Consider the following 19,673-nt stretch of genomic DNA (forward strand, 5'->3'; position numbering starts at 1 on the left):
AAAGTAAAAAGAAAGTATTCAGTTTAAAGATTTGTAACATCAGAAAAGAGGACTTTCAAGCATTTTGGTACAAGAGCTTGACTCAATTTGACAAAAAGAAACGTATAAGTGAAATAGGATGATGTATTTGTGGCAATTAGGACCTCACAAATTCAAATGTAAGATGTATTTACTGACTTTTAAGGCCTACTTATAAAGATTTTTTTAAGAAACCTGCAGACACCCTGGTCTACTATTATATTTAACACTTACAGATCCCCCTCATTTTAACTTTACTTTTCATTTTTATTTACACTTTGTTTATATGTTTGCATAATGCACATATTTGTATCTACTTTTTATATATATATTTTCTATTGCTCTTATAATGTGTCTATGCTTACATATAAGAGGAACTGTAACAGGATCCAATGCCCCCAGGGATCAAGAAAGTATTTCTGATTCTGACATAAATTATTATAAAATTTTGACTTTAGTCATAATGAATGTGTACCTGGTCTTCAATTGTGCAGACAGTTGCATCCTAGTATCTAATCCATGTCCTCCACATCAAGCCACAGTCAGTAATCAGCTATTATTAGATGCTGTATGTCTGTGATCAATAGCTGAATTTGACCTCAAACCCGTTCCTTTGGGCTTATGATGACAAGAAAAGCATGTACTTGTAATGCATATTACTACACTAAAATTTTAGGATGCAGAAAGATTTACGCTCTGCTAATAAAGTTTTACTTTCACTTGATAAGTAATGCAGTGCAAATAACAATTCAGTAATTTACCGAATGTCCCAGTTACAAGGTCAAAAAACAATAAGCTGGATAATTCATGGCTGAGGAAATTATATGAGGAGACAAACATCTGTGGGATCATTTACAATAAAATTAAACAAAATGAAAATCAATGGCAATGACCTGAGGTTTACAAGATAAACACAAGGGCAGTCAGTGACAGTAAGAGGAATCACTTATACAGTCAGGAAATCAAAAGAAATGGTGTAAGACAGAAGGTTGTTGGATTATGTTGTACTCCACTGGAGCTGTAAGAAAAGAGAGCGTGAGCTGGGTCCTTAGGCGAGAGGTCTGCACATGGTTTTGTTTTGCAACATGCACTCATACCAGGAATGAGGGAAACACAAAGTCAGGGAAGGCGGACGTCATTCCAAGGAAACACGTCTGAGAACAGAGCAGGCTGCAGGCCGGCCACACAACCACACACAGGCCAGCTCAAACAGACAGCAGGGGGAGCCGTGCTGCGGCCGATGCTGCAATAAAGTGTGTAATCTCTTGCGCTTAACTCCTGACCTCCTACCCCAACCCCCGCCATTCCCCTCGTGACACCACACTCCTTCCAGCCTCCTCCAAACCCACAGATCCTTAGAGATAAAAACACTAAAAAGTACAAGTACTGGTGTAAAAAGTACATGTGACAGAGAAAGAATGACATCCAAACTTCTCCTGACAACTTTTTCCTCAACTTGTGTTTTAAAGGTGACAGATTTGTCAAGTTCTTTGACTGATGTAGTTTTACTGCCAACTGACAAAATATACTCCTACTGAAAGTCACATGGCTATATGTGATTGAAATGGAAGGGTGTGGTTTATATCCACTTAAAAAACAGATTAACATTCTGCTCTGGTTTCCTTCACATCTATTCTGTTGGTTGCCTCCCTCTCAGTCCAAACATGTCACTTTAACAAGGACACACTGCTCCTGTTGCCATGGGACACACATGGCTCCACAATGGCTTTGGTTTAGGTTGGACCAATCAAATGGTGGCATGATGAGCCTCTCTGTGAAGTGAACTGTGTGAGAGTGGGGGCTGCTCGGCTTCAAACAGTGGGCTCATTGTCAGCATGCATGTAGGAAAACACAGAGAGGAACACTGGCATGACAGTGGTCAAAAATACAGAACTGATAATGAGGCATCTTCTTTCAAATACATGAAAAAACACTGGCATGCAGACAGAAAAAAGGGAAATGGATATGACCACAATATCACTTGCAAACAGAAATGCAGAGAATAGTCATTTATTATGTCACACGTTCTTCAAGAGAAAATCCACCTTATAAAAGACAGGACGTAAAGATTCAGTTTGATGCTCAAACACATTTAAACTAGTTTTATAATTGTGTCAAAGGACAACAGGGGACTCCCTGAACACTTGGTATTTCACCCAGGTGCAGTGCCTTATGTCCTGCGTCATGCACAGACACTCACAGTGTTGTGTGCCAGATAGGCGTTCTCGTCAGCTTGCACTGGGTTGTCCTGGACTTTTTAGATAAACTAGCAAAACAGTAACATAAAAAAAATAAGTTTATTAACCTAATCTTTGCCTTAACCTGACATGACCCATACCCAGCCCAAACAGGCGTGGAAGGCAGACTTTCCATGTATATAGTACATTATACCAAATATACAAGTTATAGAGAAACATGAATAGTATATTCTGAATGCCTTCATACCTGGCATGCATCAAATAAACTGACCTCACTGTATGCGAATATTACTTTGTCTAGTTTGCCTAAGTTTCTAAGCGTTAGAAATAATTAACCCACACTTTGCCTCTCAGTCCAACTTCACATTTTCAACAAACCAAACTAATTCAGGATTTTTGTTGTGCATTCTGAAGAGGGAGGCAGACTCTATGCACGTGGCCTACGCTGTTGTGAGCATTTATACTTGTGCGGTGGTGTGTCTGTGTCTCTGCAGTTACACCTCCAAAACACTAGTCAGCGGCGGAGTTTCTGTGAAGTGCTGTAAAGTTTAGTTGATTCAAAACACACCCAAAACACATTAAGCATGGCTCAATAGAGACAATTTAAAACACAAGTACACAAATCAGCTTCACTATAACTCGCAGCATTCACAGACAAACACTTGTCTTTTGCTGGACACATTTTCCCCACAAATAGGAGGTGCATGTCAGGCTACAGTGTAGGGTACAGTGTAGGCTCTACATCAACGCATTCACAAGTACCCTTAATTATTTGGGGTAGCCTACACATGTAGCTGCTCAAACTTCATACAGAAAGCACTTATTATGGAGCACTCTGGGACAGACAGAGGTTTCATGGGAGAACCAGTGTAACAATGCTTTTATCCCAAACAAGGATGTGGCTATGAAAACGTAGATACACACACATAATCCAACTAATCACACTCTTGCTCAAACCAAAATGTCAGCTGTCTAAATAAATTCCAGCAGAGATATTAATTGACATTTGACTCAAGTAAAAATGACTTACGAACATATGACCTTTGGTAACAACTGTTTTTGATAACATGATGTTTGTGACGTTTCAGTCTAAGCATTTGATATTTGCAGATTTGGATATCATAGAGCAGTGGTTCCCAACTAGTCCAGCCACGGGGTCCAGATTTCTCCTTAGTCATTAGTTCAAGGTCCAACACTTTAATACATTTAGCATCATACTTGTGTTTGGCCAGGCTGTCGAGCTACTTTGCTGTCTCTGATAAGTAGCTGTCTGTTAGTCAAAAACTTGCGAGTCCACTCAGAATGGGCCCGCGACCCACTTCTGGACCACGACCCACCAGTTGGGAACCACTGTCATAGAATATTGGACTATTGACCTCAGCAGAGGTCTTCGCTCTCTGAGTGTCCTGCTAGTTTGAAGTGGATTTTCTCTTTAACATCTCAAGGTTGTCAACCTTAAAAAACCATTTTGGCACTGAACAGGATGAAACAACCGAACAGATAGTCACAATATAATAATAATTCAAAAAATAAAACAGACATTGACACTAAAATGCACATCAGGCTCAACATGGACCCCTTCTCCTGTCACACTATGACCAGCTTCAAACTGAGAATAACACTCTGTCAACAGAACACAAGGGCTGCTACAGCACAGGAACCAGTGTGATGTTAATATCTGAACCAGAAAGTCCAGTTTGAAGGGTTGTCAAACACAGAGTGCCAATTCTGTGGTCTCACTGAAATGAATATTGTGGGGTTTTTTGACTAGGTGCTACTGTCAGTCTGAATGAAGCCAGATACGTCAAACTATTTTGCCCAGTTATGAGGGTAAATCATGCAGACAATTTTTTAACCCAACATCTGTATGTACATCTGACTTAGTGTCTTAGTCAAAAATGCAGGTGTGTATCTTACTTTGAGCTCTCTGTATGAAATACCACCTCTGCTGTGATAATGGGGTGATGCCAGAGAAAAGGAGGGTGTGGTGGGTGGTGGGGATTAATGTGTGGGTTAGTGGAGTCTGAGCTGGCATTCCCAGAAAAGTGTGGTGATTTACCTGAGCCACCCCAGTGACAGTAATAGCTACACCCTCCGCTGTCTCTACATCCTCACACTTGGGCTGCAGGGTCATAATCTCAAGCGTTATCCTGTTGAAGAATGTGGAAAAAAAAATAAAAAATAAAAATTGACATGTTCGGAGGGAAAGCAAATGAAGGGAAGGGCCAGAACACAAGGAAAAAAAACAGGACAAAGTGAAACCATTCACCCAAGGACTCCAGATCACTAACAACGGAGCAAAATGAAATGCTATCCAGAATTGTGATATTGATTTTTGTTGTAATTCTTTTCAAATGCAGCTTTATTAAAAATAACTTAATTTGTATTTAACATTCCTCAATTTTTTTAAAGCCATTTCTACAGCCTTCATTTGTTGACCCCGTTGCTAAAGGTGACTCAGAGTTCAGCTTAACTGGGGAAGCTGAAGTTAGTGACAGGTGACTGTCGCCCCTCCACTGCAGAGGAAAAAAGCAATGAAGATGAGAAAAGCAAACACACATAGACACGTTAGCTTGTTAGTTGAACCATTTTCCTGGGTCTTCCTTTGGCCTCGAGCACCAGCCACTGCTTTTTCTTTTTTTTTTGTGGGGTCTTTTGAAATGCATTACCTGAGCCACCCCTGTCACATCCAGGGGAACACCCTCCGAGGTTTCGATATTCTCACAGCGACAGAGGATGGTCATAACCTCCAGAGACATTCTACGCAGGCAGGCAGGCAGGCGGGAATAGCAAGAGGCAAAACAGTAAGTTGGACAACAGCTGTTAGGAATGTCAGTAACCAAGGTCAAGAGGAAGAAGGAAGAGGGAGGGGGTAATAGACACAACCTGACCTCCCGTTTTTGCCGGTTTTAACCCAGAAGGTGCTGCTGACACCTCTTAAAGAACCAGGATCCGTACAGCTATAACACAGCTACTCTTGTCTCTGATAGCTTGGATTTGTTGGAGTGGGTCTGCACGCTCCCAGGTTGGAGAAGCAGCAGCAAGAAATATTTTAGCCACCTAAAAAAAATTATATCAGTTTAAGAGTACACTATATTTAGAATATTTTCACCACCTTCCCTTGCTGTCTAACAGCCCTCTCCGATGAGGAACTGAAGCCACTATATTGCTCTCTTCAAAAGCCACCAGACTCCATTGACAAAAACAGTAATTTGACCTGGCAGGATGGGGGAGTTGCTGGTGTACTGCTGCCTAGATCGGTTTGTTTGTGTCACTGCGTCACTTTGGTGATCTGAACAAACACCAAAGTCACCAATAACAAAAACTAACCCATTGACTTTGTGTTGCTTGACTGAAAACTATACACTTATACATAATTTTGGACAATAACCAATAAGGTGACATATTTATGATACAAGTACACTCTGAAAATGGAAATGAACTAATGATGATAAATTTGTGTTGAAAGAAGTAACAAGACATACTACAGGAAATTAATGTCTTTGTGTTGTACTTTTCTAAATCAAATTAGTTACAAAAAAGCGTTGGGTTCATTCAGACATTACAAAATTAAATTCAAGGACTTTCAAGTGTTCTTGTTCTAGCACTATATTTTCCTTTTAACAGAATTAACTCAAAGCAAATAATTTATTTTCATATATTAGTTTTTATTAAGTTTCACTTTCAATTTTCAGCAGAGCTATTAAATCAGCACACAGCTGAAGAGAGAGGAAAACAAATGGCATTAAAAAGCTGGCTTTTGTTTAGCCATGGGAACATAGGCTTACTGGTTTTGCCGAGGATTTAAGAGAAATGGTATCAGGCGGAACATCCCCATCCCGTGCACTGGCTCATCAAGATGTTCTCCACAGCTTGTTTTACATTTATACAGTGCACAAAAAAAGTTTAACCACTGTGCTTGTGCTGTATAATGGCAGGGGAAACCCCTAAAGGTAGCCTTGAATAGAGCAATGTATCTGCTTTTGTTCCCTATCAGAAAGGGCAGTCTGACGGTAAGGTAATGCAGTGACATATTTTAAATGTCATGTACTGCTGACAGCTTATATTCCTAACCTACCGTGGTGGCACTGTACTCCTGCTTGCTTCTCCAATCTGAGGTTGTGCCGACCGCCATCTACTGTAGGTAATGCATTGACTATGGATGAGTACATCATTATTCTCCACTTCAAAAAATCCAAACTATCCCTTTAAAAAAGTGTTTCAATAAACTGGGACAAAGAGCAGGATCTACAGTTGAAAACTCTAGTAAGTGTTGACAGGATTCCTGAACCAAGCGCCTCTCCAAAGATTACATTTCTATGGAGATAACACAAGAATGTCCTCTACAAACAATCATTATCCTGCACTTCAGTACTCATCTAGCTGGATCATTTATATGAGATTATGTTTCAGAGCTGATAAAAACAGCTGTTCTTTTACAATAAATACCGACTCAGATTCATTGCTGTTCAAGGCAAAGACATGGGAGGCTGATTGCAGCAACGCTTAGAAGAGTCTCCACCCCTTTCTTCTTTGCAACTGGATCAATGAGTCACAGGCCTGGACATTAACATGATTACTGCATCACAAGCGGGAAGCCACCCTGCCTCCCCTCTGCTTTTATAATGCTGTCCTTATGCACACAGGGCTTTTAGCTGGAGTGGCCACCACTCTGTCTTCTGTTTCTATCATCCAAGAAAGCATCTGAAATGTTGACCAAACGGCACACATGACCAAATTGCAAAATAAAAACGAGAAAGGATTCCTGGGACCGCCTGTCTCTAAATGGGGATTTATAAATCCAGCCATGCATTACTTTATTGTAGAGGACTACCATTATGTTTCCTAGCAACTAAAAGACAAAGAGCAGCACTTAATGGGAAATGGGTAACCTGAAGAAGACGCACTGGGGCTCAGACAGGGTAAGATCGACACCAGACAAAGCAAAGCAGGTTAGCAAAGTAGAAACAAAGAGACATGCAAACCGCAAATAATACATCAATCAATCCAGAGACAAGGAATGTTTTCACACTTTAGTTGATGTTCACAGGTCTACTGTGCGCTATATTTTACAGATGGTACAGCTAGATTTTTTTAAAAAAGAAAAATCACCTCATGCAACAGATACAGTCAGTGTCTAGTCATAGTTAAGGGTAAGGGCAGAGTCTGCAAGGGGGAAAACAGTCCAGCCTATAATGCTCAGAAAGCACTGTTCTTAACTATAATGCTGCCATAGATAGGGTTGTGCCGATGGGCGATCGGATCGCCCATCGGCGATAGAAGGGTTATTTCACAATGTCTTTTTTAAATGATGATGCAATCGCGAGGTGTGGGGGGGAGACAGCGCGTGTGTGGAGCATGCTGACAAGATCGAGGCTGAACGAGGCTAAGTGAGAGGAGACAGGGAGGCTGCTTAGTGAGAGAGCGGAGGGTGGGGGGAGGGGTAGGGGAAGGGGGGGATCAACGCCTCCGTCCGCTCGACACAAGCATACTTGGGCGTACTATAAGCAGAGCGGACTCCGCGAGGAATGTCCGCAGTCATTCGGGCTTTCATAGTCGGCGCACTTCCGCGTTGTAGTTTCTTGTAAAAGTGTCCGTGAAAAATCCCCGCGATGTGAAAAATACATGCGGAGCAGTCACTGGTGGTCGTAAAATCTGAGCTTTGCGCGCACAGGGCTTACGGACATCCGCTTTGAGTCTGCGTGGACCTCCGCGGAATCCGTTCCGCATATGTTCCGCCCGAGTATGTTCGGGCCTTAACGCGCATGTCGCGGAGCAGTGAACAAACCAAACAACACAATGTCAGGAGAAATTGAAAAGATATGCCATCTATATAAAGTCAACTTGCTAATTAAGGAGCCATTACATGTTCAAGAGTTTTATAAAGCTGCTCAAACGCCAAAGAGTCTAGAGTCTGAGACTAGCGTGTCTGAGTGAAATAAATGCATGTTTTGAGACAGTATAGCAGCGTTACTTAACCCCATTAGCCTGTGTACAGATGATGTGTTACAACGTTATCACGCAGGGATTTGCAACCTCAAGAACAACAGGTTCTTGGAGTTTCACAACTTTATTTACCAGTAGCTAGATGTTGTTAGTGTTAGATCATTCTTATTCAACCAGAAACAGCCCCGAAATCACTATCACCAAATCTACCAGACTGCATTTAAATAAACAGTGATTTTGGCTTGTATAGAGGCAGCATATTTTCACATCTAACTGGGAGAATTAAGAGTTTATTTTAACCTAACCAGTGTTGGTGATTGTTACAACATGGGAAAGATGAAGCAAGAGGGTCTGTTTGAGTTTTATTTTGTTTCCATTGACTTTGAATGAAGTGTGTTTTATGATGATAAAATTACTGTTTATCTAAATGGAGTCTGGTGGGTTTGAGGTAGCAATTACGGGCTGTTTCTGGTAAAACAAAAATGATCCTACTCTTCAACAAAAGGTCTATCTCTGTAAGGAGATTATTTCATTAATATTGTCAGAAACTGATGCCCCATTTCCACTGATCAGTACAGTATGTTTCAGTTCGGTGCGCTTTTTTCCATTTCCACTGTGAAAAGTTGTGGATGGTACCAATGGAACCGTTCTGTATCCATTTTTGGTTCCCCCTCTGTTGGGGTACCTAGCACACAGATCTGGTACTAAAAGGTGGAGCTGTGAACACTGCAGTCTGTTGATTGGTCAATAAAGGACAGTCACTCTGCTCAGGGCTGAGTCAAGGCTGGTTTTGAAGCTCATGTAACCACTGTTCATACTGTGGAGAGTTTTATTAGTAGACTGTAGCTATAAAAATAAAAGATGTTATGCTGCCTCTCACAGCAGCTGGAATCGGAGAAAAAATTAACTTCATTCACTGGGCCGACTGCTGGCGATTTTTAAGGTGGAACGTAAATTTGTAATGTTGCTCAATGCATGAAGTCACGGCATGAATCAATCAACACATCTTAAATATTCCATATGACAACTTTGACAATTACTTTAGTTTTTATATGACATACACTTTTAGTAATGAGTGGATCTTCAAGTGTTATATTAATTTCGCCTAAATCATGTGAACGGCATATATTCTAATCCTCACTCGGAGGAAAAAACAAGGGTCATGCAGCGCCATTCCTGTGGTCTCCAGCAACACTAAACCCCCGAGCTTGCCTTAGAAGGACTAAATGCACAAATCTGATAGAGATTAGATAGAGATAGTGAGAGAGACTCTCACTGCAGCCTGCTTCATTTTGTTCTGAAAATGTTGGCGTGCAGCCTCGATCTGTGGACAATAAACAAGGTGCAGACTTCCCTCTGTGTCACCAGTAATGAGAAAATACAGTGAGACCTGGATGGAGCAGTGAGTGACAACAACCCCTCCCTAATTTAAGGGCAACTTTGCAGTGGAAACGCTAGGGTCTAGGTACCATGTCTGAAGGGTTACTTTTGGTTCCAAAGGCGCCATACTGAAAGTGTTTGGTGCAAACAGGGCTTTATAATAATGATCTGAGCCTGTCAGTGACAAAAACAAGAACTTTAAGCAGACATGTATCAACAGTGTGAACATGCCCCGAGTGTTAACACTGCAGCCTGTTTCACTGATGCTCTCGCACAATACTGAACCAATTTCAAAAATATTGTTCCCAATAGTCACTTCAATGCAAAAACAAGGTTGAACTTTAACTCTGTATCTTTAAGTTTATTTGACATGCAGAAAGCTACACAGCAACTTCAGCATGGTAGCTCTGTTTTCCCCCTTGGCGTGAGAAGATGTGACATTTTGTGGTGGATCCCATAAACACTGACTGTATTTATTGAGGCTCTTAAGTGAGGAATAACACACTTCAATTTTGAGCTAAATTTGTGATCACTCAGACATGAGAAAGTCCCGAAAGCTTGCCACATGACAGCCTAGGCTCTGTGGACAGTATAATTGCAAACAAAAGCAGCTACACTGACATTAAAACAAGCAACTTTGGACCCAGTGCCACAACTGTGAATATGGGCATGGGCACATTTTAGAGTAGGTAGCTTTAAGCTGTACAGCAGGTGAATCATCAAACAAACACTTTGCAAGCTCACAAAGTTGATCTCCTTTTGAGAGTGAACAAAACATGAAGTCCAACTGTTTGTTTATTATTAAATGAATTTCACATCTTTTCAATTTCTTTAACTTTCTTATCAGTGTGGGAGTTTAACACATAATATGGTTAACAGTTTTTTGTGCGGTTTTGTAAATATTATGTTTTGTAACTTTCCCTGACCTCGCCATTATGTACCATCTGTTTATCTTTCCAGCTGGTTTGTTGGAGCAGTGGACAGGGGTGAGTGCCTATGTTTACACATTTGGTAAACATTAGTTTTTAATATTGATGCCTCAGCTTACCATAAATAATGTTTGTTCATCACTTAACTGTGTAAGGGCATGAAAGACTCTATGTCTTGATGAAAAATAAAATAACTTTTTCATCTGCAGAGATAAACTTAAAATATAAATGTGAAAAAATATTCTTAAATGGGCCTTACTCATAAGTTATTTTTTGTCAACAAATTCCGTGACAATAAGAAATAAATAGTGTATTTGTTGGTAACTACTTTTAGCCATGGATTAATGTATTGGGTGTCCTGGAGGGTATTTATAGCACCAGGGGAATGTATATGTGATCAACTCGAAATAAACTGCAGTGCCCATGTTCATTATAAAGTAATGCATCACCCAGTGCAACAGTTTGGCTCGTCGGTGTGACTGAACAGATTTTGTAACATCTTGTTCCACTGGAAAATTCTGGCCTGGTGAGACAAAGTGAAATACTCCTACAACCCCTCAATGCAGGGCAAACAGGAGAGAAAATATTCCAAGTCTCATTGTATTTAGAAGTCCACATATAAAAGAAATATTTGACATATGACATATTTGTGCATCAGGCTCAGTTTATCCTGCATATCTTACAGAAAAGCCTGTTTATTCTTTAGGCAGGATATCTTATTTCTGGATGAAGAACAGGTTCTCAGACCTGCCCATCATCCAAGCCTGTTTAAGCAGGATGAATTTTCCAGTTTTGCTTAAAAATGTTACTTTAAAATAAATATGGCATGTTTCACATGTAACCTGAGTTGAAGTACATTTATTATTTTGCCTGGTGAATGTGTACATTTTGAAAAGCACTGTATTTTACATCTGCATCTCCCCGTTTGTGTAATAAGCAGTGTATGCGTGTTGTGAACCTGCTTATGAAGATGAATCTTTCTATAAGAATAGTGTGCCCTAGTGTGCCCTTGGCGAAAATGAGTTGGAAAATACTGGTATACCCTACTGTGACCTGCAGATAGCCTGTTTTAAAAGCTTCCAGTGAGCACGGTGCAATCTAAGAGTGAATGGCTCTCAAAGGACACTTAAGCGTTTTCTTTGCTTTGGAGCCTGAGCAGAAAGGTCTTACCTCTGGATGTCAGAGATCAGCCACCAGGCCCAAGCCCAGCCTCCCACAACGTATGTCTTCTGATCTGAGCCACAGCAGCCACCTTTGAAACAACACAGATGAAATGGTTAGAATCAACACAGAGAAAAAGCCCACTGACCATCAGAAAATAATCGCTAGAAAAAAGGGACCAGTTCAAAAGCAATAGGCCAGAAATTTGATTCAGATAGTTTAGACCTTTTAAAGCATCTACAACTGATATTTTGCACTTGTAGTGATGAACCTACAGTACAGAGAACTGCAGAGATTGCAGTTCCCCTTGGATTTTCAAAGCTTTATAGCAAGTTTTAGCTCATTGTTATCAATCCTGATCCACAACTTTACTGTTTTGGTTAACTCTTACTGCTCCATAGTGCTGTTTACAGCCGCGCAAGACAGTGATTTTTGAACCCAATCACCAGAATAAATGTTGGCTATGTATGTTTCTACAAACTACAGATACATAACATTTTTATATTTCATATGTGGTGAATATGTTAAAACTTTATGTTTCTTTATATCTCAATAACACTACAAACAACACTTGGTTTAAGTTTGGAAAAAGTCATATTTTGGCTTAAGAAAACTGTTTTATTTTTCATGGTACAATCACAGTTATTTAGGCCACGGATGACTCACTAAAAAAACACCTGCTTTAGTAGTAAGATTACAGCTGGAAATGCCGCCAATCTCTACTTAAAACACAACCAGTTCTGTTGTTGTTGGTCTCAAACAGTGATCTGGTCACAATCCCTGCTCAGAAATGCTACTTTTGTCTCGCAAAGAATCGCTCTTGGTGGCACAATTGCCACTAAAAATGCCATTGATGTCTCACTAAAAAAACAACTGGTGTTGTTGTTTGTTGATCTCCAACAGTGGTCTGCAGCTTTGCAGCTGTCTCACCTAGGTGTCACACCATCAACCATCCCCTCCACCTCCAGGTGTCAATCTAATAAAAACTATGTGACCAAACGACGATATCATACGATGAAATTCACAAATATATATTGTATCAGTTGTTTGGTTCTGTGTAAAGATGCAAAGGCATACAATGCACTTGTACAGTGCCTGCCCAGCACCAAACAGCAGACAGACACAGCAGCCACTTTTTTGCCGCCTGTTCAGGGTGGGAATTTCACACTGTTGTTCCGCCATGCCATTGTGTATAAAAGGAACAACCGCTGAATGAGCGTTGTCTCGCCTTTAAGCCAGCACGGCGGTATTAACAGTACCTAAAATGTCTGTGTATAGCTAGATGACTGTGTAAAAGGGACAGCTGACAGGATGGGACCATGGGTGGGATGGGTGTAACGTTTTGACGCTGTATTATGTGTGCGACCTACCGCCGGAGATTTAAACAGCAGCTGTTAGCAGTTAGAAGCTACCTCAAAGAAGAACAACAGCAGCCAAAATGTCCACAACTTGGGAAAACAAGGAGGTCTAGGAGCTCATTGCCCTCTGAGCAGAGGACGAAATCAGCTTGTTTATAAAGCACTGCCAACGCTTATGTTGTATGTCACACTAGAGGCCATTGATGTTGACTGACAGGTCACACCGTCGCGCCTCTTTTGTTTCCGGGATGCCGGTGTGCTATCTAAAATTACTGCTGCAGTTGTTTGGTTCTGTGTAAAGATGCAAAGGCAGTATAAAGAAGGGACTTTGTAGCGGCCCTATAGCATGATCTCTGTATAAAAAGGGCTAGTTAAAGACTAGCTTGGGACAGTGGAGCATTTAGCAGCTAAATGCCAAATATCAGAGTGAATACTAGACTTAGATTTTCCAGATTCCCAAAACACCACTCCAAGTAAATGATAATGTTGCTCTGTAACTAGTGGATGTATAAATTAGGGGTGGGAATCGATCACACTTTAACTGAATAGTTTTGTGGACAGTTATAATGTTATATGTGCAGTTAATTTAACACAACATGATGCGTGCATGTACAAAAGCACTCAAGTTCATACGGATCATTGGAAGGAATAAATTTATAATAATACATCCAATATATAGGTCTATATGTAACTGTAGCTGCTGATTTGGCTTTAAACCTAAAGTAGCATAGAGGTATTCTCGAGAAAGATCTCTCAGCCAGTGACCCAGTTCTCATTTTCTGCAAGCGGCTTTCTCGGGAGAAAGATCATGTGCTGTTCAGAAAGTCTTAAAAACACCTTCCAACCACGGTGGCCACAATGTTTGCTCCTGTTACTCTATGAGCAAGCACCTCATCTCTGCTTTCCGGTGCCAATTTGAATCTTGGGTTCGATATTACTCTCACACTCAAACACTGCTGGGTTATTGTGATCTATGCTTTGATTTATTTTATTTAAGAAGTAATAATGCACACACAAACACTTAAGTCCATCAAGTAAAGTTTTACCGATGTAAAACCTGGAAGAACAAAAATTCATCCAACTCATACTATAGAAAATATAAAAATATAAAAAATGAATGCCAAAAGTTATTTCTTTTACTACTACTTTATATTACCATTACTGAAGTCTGCCGGTAAATTCAGCTTCATGTTTCGCTTAGAACAGTTTTTAATAAATCAGAAGTTAAAAAACGTGTAAACTGCGTCGTTAATGGAAATGAGCAGAGGATTAGCTGGGAAACATCATATTTATTCACTTTACATGGAGCTACAGTTAATACTGAAATATGTTAAATGTTTGCCAAATGTGTTAGTATCTCTTAATAGGTCATCAGAAATCATAAATCATCTTTAGAAGGAGCAGATGTTTACCTTAAGCTAGCTCGGGCCATGATAAAGTTAACAATATTTTAACAGTGCATGGTGAGCTAATTGCTAGCGTGCTTGGTTGAAAAGAAAAAAAACCCAAAGCTTTGAGATGGCTGTCAGAGATGGCAGAGGTATGATCACATAATACCGTTTGAGCTTTAACAGGTGGTGTGTTCCACGTTTTGTGGACCAATTGCTCTTGTAAAGAAGAATAAAGCACTGTAAACAACCACTGGAAAATGGCCGATCAGTTCAGCGCTGGAAGTTGCACCCATAATTCATACAAGGTACCACTGGGGCTAGGAATAAGGTGGATAGAGAACCAATCTACATGCCAATGGTCTCATTAGTCTTTAGCTATTATATTGTGCAATCAGTATTTGCTTTATAATGATCAAAGCAAAAAAAAACTTGTTTTTTTTCCATTTTAAGCAAATTAACACTTAAAACAAATCCAACGTTCTAAACAATACACCACACACACTTTTTGACTCTCCTGTAGGCACATTACAGGCAGACCACTACAGAAACAAACGGCACTGTAGAAGTGATAGTTACGACAGTTTTATGTGTGCGATCTTTCCAGATGTAAGTTAGCAGTCACTGGTCTCTGTCTGATAATGTAATCTGGAGTGATTGGTGTGAAATTCCCAGCTGTCACATGTTAACTGACAGACAGAGGAGGGGGAGGAGCGGACTATCTTTACTGACATACACTACCCCCAACAACCAGCAGGACATATTGACCCACATCTCACCCACACAGTTGATGTGTTTTTTATATTTCCATCAACAGAGTTACTGTTGAAAGACTCTTCTGTTAAGTCTATAAAGAAGAAATCTGACTCTGACACAGTGGCTTCTTGTGTTTCCTATTGTACAAATAATGCATTTTCCTGGCGTGACTGAACAATATCCCACAGGAAACAGTAGCATTATAATATGCGGACCAGGAAAATGGCACTTGAGAGTTCATGGGAGACACACTCTCATGAGCTCACCAAGATGAACTATTGAGCCAGACTTGTCATGTGAGTCTAAATGTTGCCACATTTCTCTCTGTCTTTTTACGTCAAGCAAATTTAATGTGAAGTGTTTATGGAACTGAATTTTTAAATCAATCAACTCTTGATTTCAGTTTTTGCTTTCTTTAAAAAACTGAAACAGAGGATAAACACATGCAGAATGTCTTGATGAAAATATATTTTTGGACATGCTCCATTATGACATGATCTAACTCATACAGATGCTGTTTTAATGAAGGAATGTGGGCAGGATTGGCTTTTACTATAAACACCCACGTGACTCCTGCCCGAATGCCATCACCAACCACACTGGTAAGAGGCTGAGGACCTATAGAAAGGCCTGAGGCAACACCCCACAGCCTGTCCAGTCTACCATCAACATATCTGAGATTCCTGACTGCATTCACTCCACAGCGGAGGGGGGAGGGGCTCTACAGAAATGAATGAGAATTTACAAGAGCTAAAACAATCCTGTCATCAGCTGTAGTTTCCCTGATGGGTTTTGTTACTAAAAAGTAACAAATGTCTTTAATTAAAACATGCAGATAAGGTGTTGGTGCCTTTGGCCTAAAAAGGAAATTGAACTGTGGCACCCAACCTTATAAAAAATAATTACAGAGTCCTGTTTTTTTACACAATTGTAGAATCATTCTATGGATCAGGATGTGCAGTTCACGCCCACTCGCCTCTGCTCCCAATCCTTTATGTGGTAACTGACACGCTCTTCAAAGTGTGTTCACAATGGAAAACCCCAAAGCTGTTTCTCTTTTTCGTTCATTGCAAGTGGATTAGACAGGAAAACTGCCCTAACAGATTTTGTTACAGAACGCTGCTGGAAACATTTTATGCACTGCACACTGCCAAACCACATTTATAAACTATGGCAAGGTTTTCAACAAGGCAGAGATCAGTGGTTCCTAAAAGACTGTCCAAGGTCCACCAGGGATCCAATATCAGATCAATAGAGAATGCAGCGACATGACAAATAGCTCTGAATTTACTACAACTTGACAACATAGACACTAGTGACACACTTAAATTTGGTGCTTTTCCACCAAATTTAAGACAGATTTTTTTTTGGCCTAATAATCGTTTTCTTATTCAAGCATTGCAGTAAAATTCAAGGGGAGAATACGTGGCCCTAATGCAGAGGTAGGTTCTATGTAGTAATATGGTTATTTAAGTGGGTTAGTTTAATCTTTATTTTGTCAACAGGTAAGTGCAAGTATAAAGTAAAGACAGTATTTAAGATATAGTGGTAGGTTTAAAGATTTGTAACATCAAAAACGTGGACTTCCACACAAAGGGGCATGAGTCGTTTTGACAAAAATAAATTCAAAGATGCATGAATTAAATTAGATACTATCTTTTGGTAACAACCTCAGAAATTCAAAATTAAGACTATTAACAGCAGGTCCAGTGTGAAGGATTTAGGGGGATATATTGGCAGAAATGGAATATAATATATATATCTTTAGTGTTTAATCACCTGAAAATAATAATTGCTGTGTTTTTGTTACCTTAGAATAACCCATTCATAGCTACATAGGAAGCGGGTTCTCATCCACGTTTCACCCCTATGTTTCTACAGTGACCCAGACCAGATAAACCAAACACTCACTCTAGATGGGGCCATTCGTGTTTTCACAGCAGCCATAATAGTTAGCAGCCCCTCTTTGATGAGCAGCATTGGAAATACACTAATTTGAAATGGGAAACTGCTTTATTCAATATTTTTAGTGGTTTATATCAGTCAGTACATTTACATGCACACAGTAGTCGAGTTAAGCTCATAGCTTGGCTAATCAGTCAAGTCGGACTTCTCATCTTGTCTGAGTATACATGTAGAAGAGAAAATCGAATTTCTGACCAAGTACTCCTGACGTCGCTTCGATGGGCGGTGCTGTGTCCTTTTTAATAAAGTGCGTATTGAACTAGTTCCGGTTGACCCGAAGAGGAAGCTAAAGACGATGTTTAGCTCCTTTAGCTGTTGGAGCATGAATGTAGTTTTCTCGTCCATCCAGAAGTGCGTCTTCTGCTTCCTGGTCGCCATGGTGTTTGTTTGTTTGTTTTTCCGGGAGTTACTGCACTGCTATATACTGCACTGCTGCTACGTCATCTCTTTCATCTTCCAGGTCAAAGCTCGCAAAAGAAAAAGTGGTGCAGGCGCAGAAGGCCGAGTTGAGCTACGGATAGTCCAATTTCAGTCGGACTAAGTGGTTTACATTCAAAAGTCCGGTTTCAGTCGGACTAAGCCAATAATTTGATTTTTTGAAGCTGCATGTAAACGTACTGAGTGGGTCTGTTTGCTTTGGAGAGGAGGAGACATCTGCAGATAAATAAACTTGTGGTAAAAACCTCCTGGAGGTCTGGATCAGAAATAAGGTAAGCACATATTAAGGTAACAGAAAAAATAGAGATGCTTGTGGCCCATCTGCGACCTGTCAAACAGCATAGGAGAAGCACTGATTTGTAACATGAAGCTGCTTTATACAGTGTTTTCAGTGGTTTAAATCACTAGGCCTGTTTGTTTTGTGGAGAAAGAGACCTCTGCAGATAATTCGGCTCACAAAAAACTAGGGATGCACAGTAGTATCGGTACGTCATCAATGTCGGCTGATATTGGCTTTAAAATGAAATATCAGAATTGGCCAACATGCTTTTTCTTATTTTGCACAATAAATAAATATTAAATATATTTAAAGGTCGTGTATTTCATGTCTCCATGTGCTGGTGGGCCATCATGATAAGAGTATGCATGTATAATATGACTTCAATTCCACTACAAAAGAGACTTGATGATCACTACAATTCAGCAGGGGAAAAAGTCTGTTTATCAATATCCATATCGGTCAAATGAGTGGTTACATATCGGCATATCGGATCTTGGCAAAAAATCCAGTATTGTGCATCCCTCGTAAAAACCTCCTGTACAATGACGGCTGACGGAATTCTAACCAGGAGACATTTCAGCTGGTTGCAATTTGAAATCGTCACCACTAGATGCCACTAAATCCCCTAAATCTTACACACTGGACCTTTAACAATGACTGGACAACACAGAAATTACTGACACTGTATGAGGCAAGTATTGTGACCAGTCATTGTGATATGAGTCATTAGTTTCACAGGCATTTAAGATTATTTTGAGTAAAATAAAATCCAAAGCCAGTCTGAGTTTTTAAATGGGGAGGGCCCTGACATTAGGAAAAGTCTTCTATGTACTGTTTTAAGTCTGAGACACACCAGCTGATGGGTGTGTGGACCCAGGAGCATATATCAGCGTTTCCCCCTGTAAGTTAATTAATTTAGCTGTAGTCCTTCTGCGGCAGAGAGACATTATGTACCCTACCATGACTGTTCAAGACAAAATACACATAACATAAACTGATTAGCCCAGCTTCCCCACATCTAGACCTCCAGTGGCTGCTTTATCATAACAAAATACCGAAGTGAAAACAGTTTAATGAGCAAAACACTGCACTTAGACACCAAAATAAAAACAGATGCGGAGGCACAACCAATCCAACCACTGAGATGTAGAGAACACCTGAACACGCATTAATACATTATAGAGGAATATTAAAAGAGAAAATAGGTGGATGTATAGGCAATATAACAGATAAATTTCTGAGGAGAAACGCACGAACGTTGGTGTGGTATGGCGGATATCACGGCTCGTCTCTCAGATGCCATTTAAAGCCAAAAAACGATGGATTTACCAGATAAATAACGTTAAACCTTTAACACTTAGGAGGGAAACATGGCATTTTTTCCAACGAGGTTTGGCACGGTGGACCTGTTAACGTTAATTACTTAATAAACACATTTGGTTTGTTGTAGGTTACACGTAATGCTACCTTCTGACCTACTGTTTAAAATATATAGGCCCTCTATATGTTTCACGTCGAATAAAGATTAGGAGAGTGCTTTGGTTATGTTCTAGGTTTGTCTCCATGAGCACTTCATCGAGCCAGGAAGGAGCTAGCAGCTACACATCGTCCAAAAAGCGTTTACGTTACCTGAAACCACAAGGGCCTCGTTTGGTCCGACGGTATGGCAGTTCCCCATGTTACCGACAGAAAGAAAAGACACGTATCCAAACCAACTCGACGCGTACAAAACTAATTTCACTTATGAACTCTGTTTTTTCCCGTTTTCTTCCACCAACACTCAATAATCGATGGATTCTGTGGGGGTCGAGCACTGAGTACGTCAAATGAACCGTTACACGACGCAGCGCTTCCGG

General features: G+C 40.3%; 1 protein-coding gene across 1 annotated transcript in view; it reads right to left on the reverse strand.

Annotated features, from left to right (window-relative positions):
• Nucleotides 1–19,652, reverse strand: part of LOC125898570 (flotillin-2a-like) — a 35,620-nt gene extending 15,968 nt beyond the window's left edge. Inside the window, exons 1-3 of the mRNA XM_049592407.1 lie at nt 19,447–19,652; nt 11,642–11,723; nt 4,276–4,366 (exon numbers count right to left, since the gene is read on the reverse strand). Coding sequence (XP_049448364.1) covers nt 4,276–4,366; nt 11,642–11,723; nt 19,447–19,495 — 222 coding nt within the window. The 5' untranslated portion in view covers nt 19,496–19,652. The remainder of the gene's footprint in view (nt 1–4,275; nt 4,367–11,641; nt 11,724–19,446) is intronic.
• Nucleotides 19,653–19,673: the final 21 nt, after the last annotated feature.

The sequence above is a fragment of the Epinephelus fuscoguttatus genome, linkage group LG12 (assembly GCF_011397635.1).
Source record: "Epinephelus fuscoguttatus linkage group LG12, E.fuscoguttatus.final_Chr_v1".
Taxonomy (NCBI): domain Eukaryota; kingdom Metazoa; phylum Chordata; class Actinopteri; order Perciformes; family Serranidae; genus Epinephelus; species Epinephelus fuscoguttatus.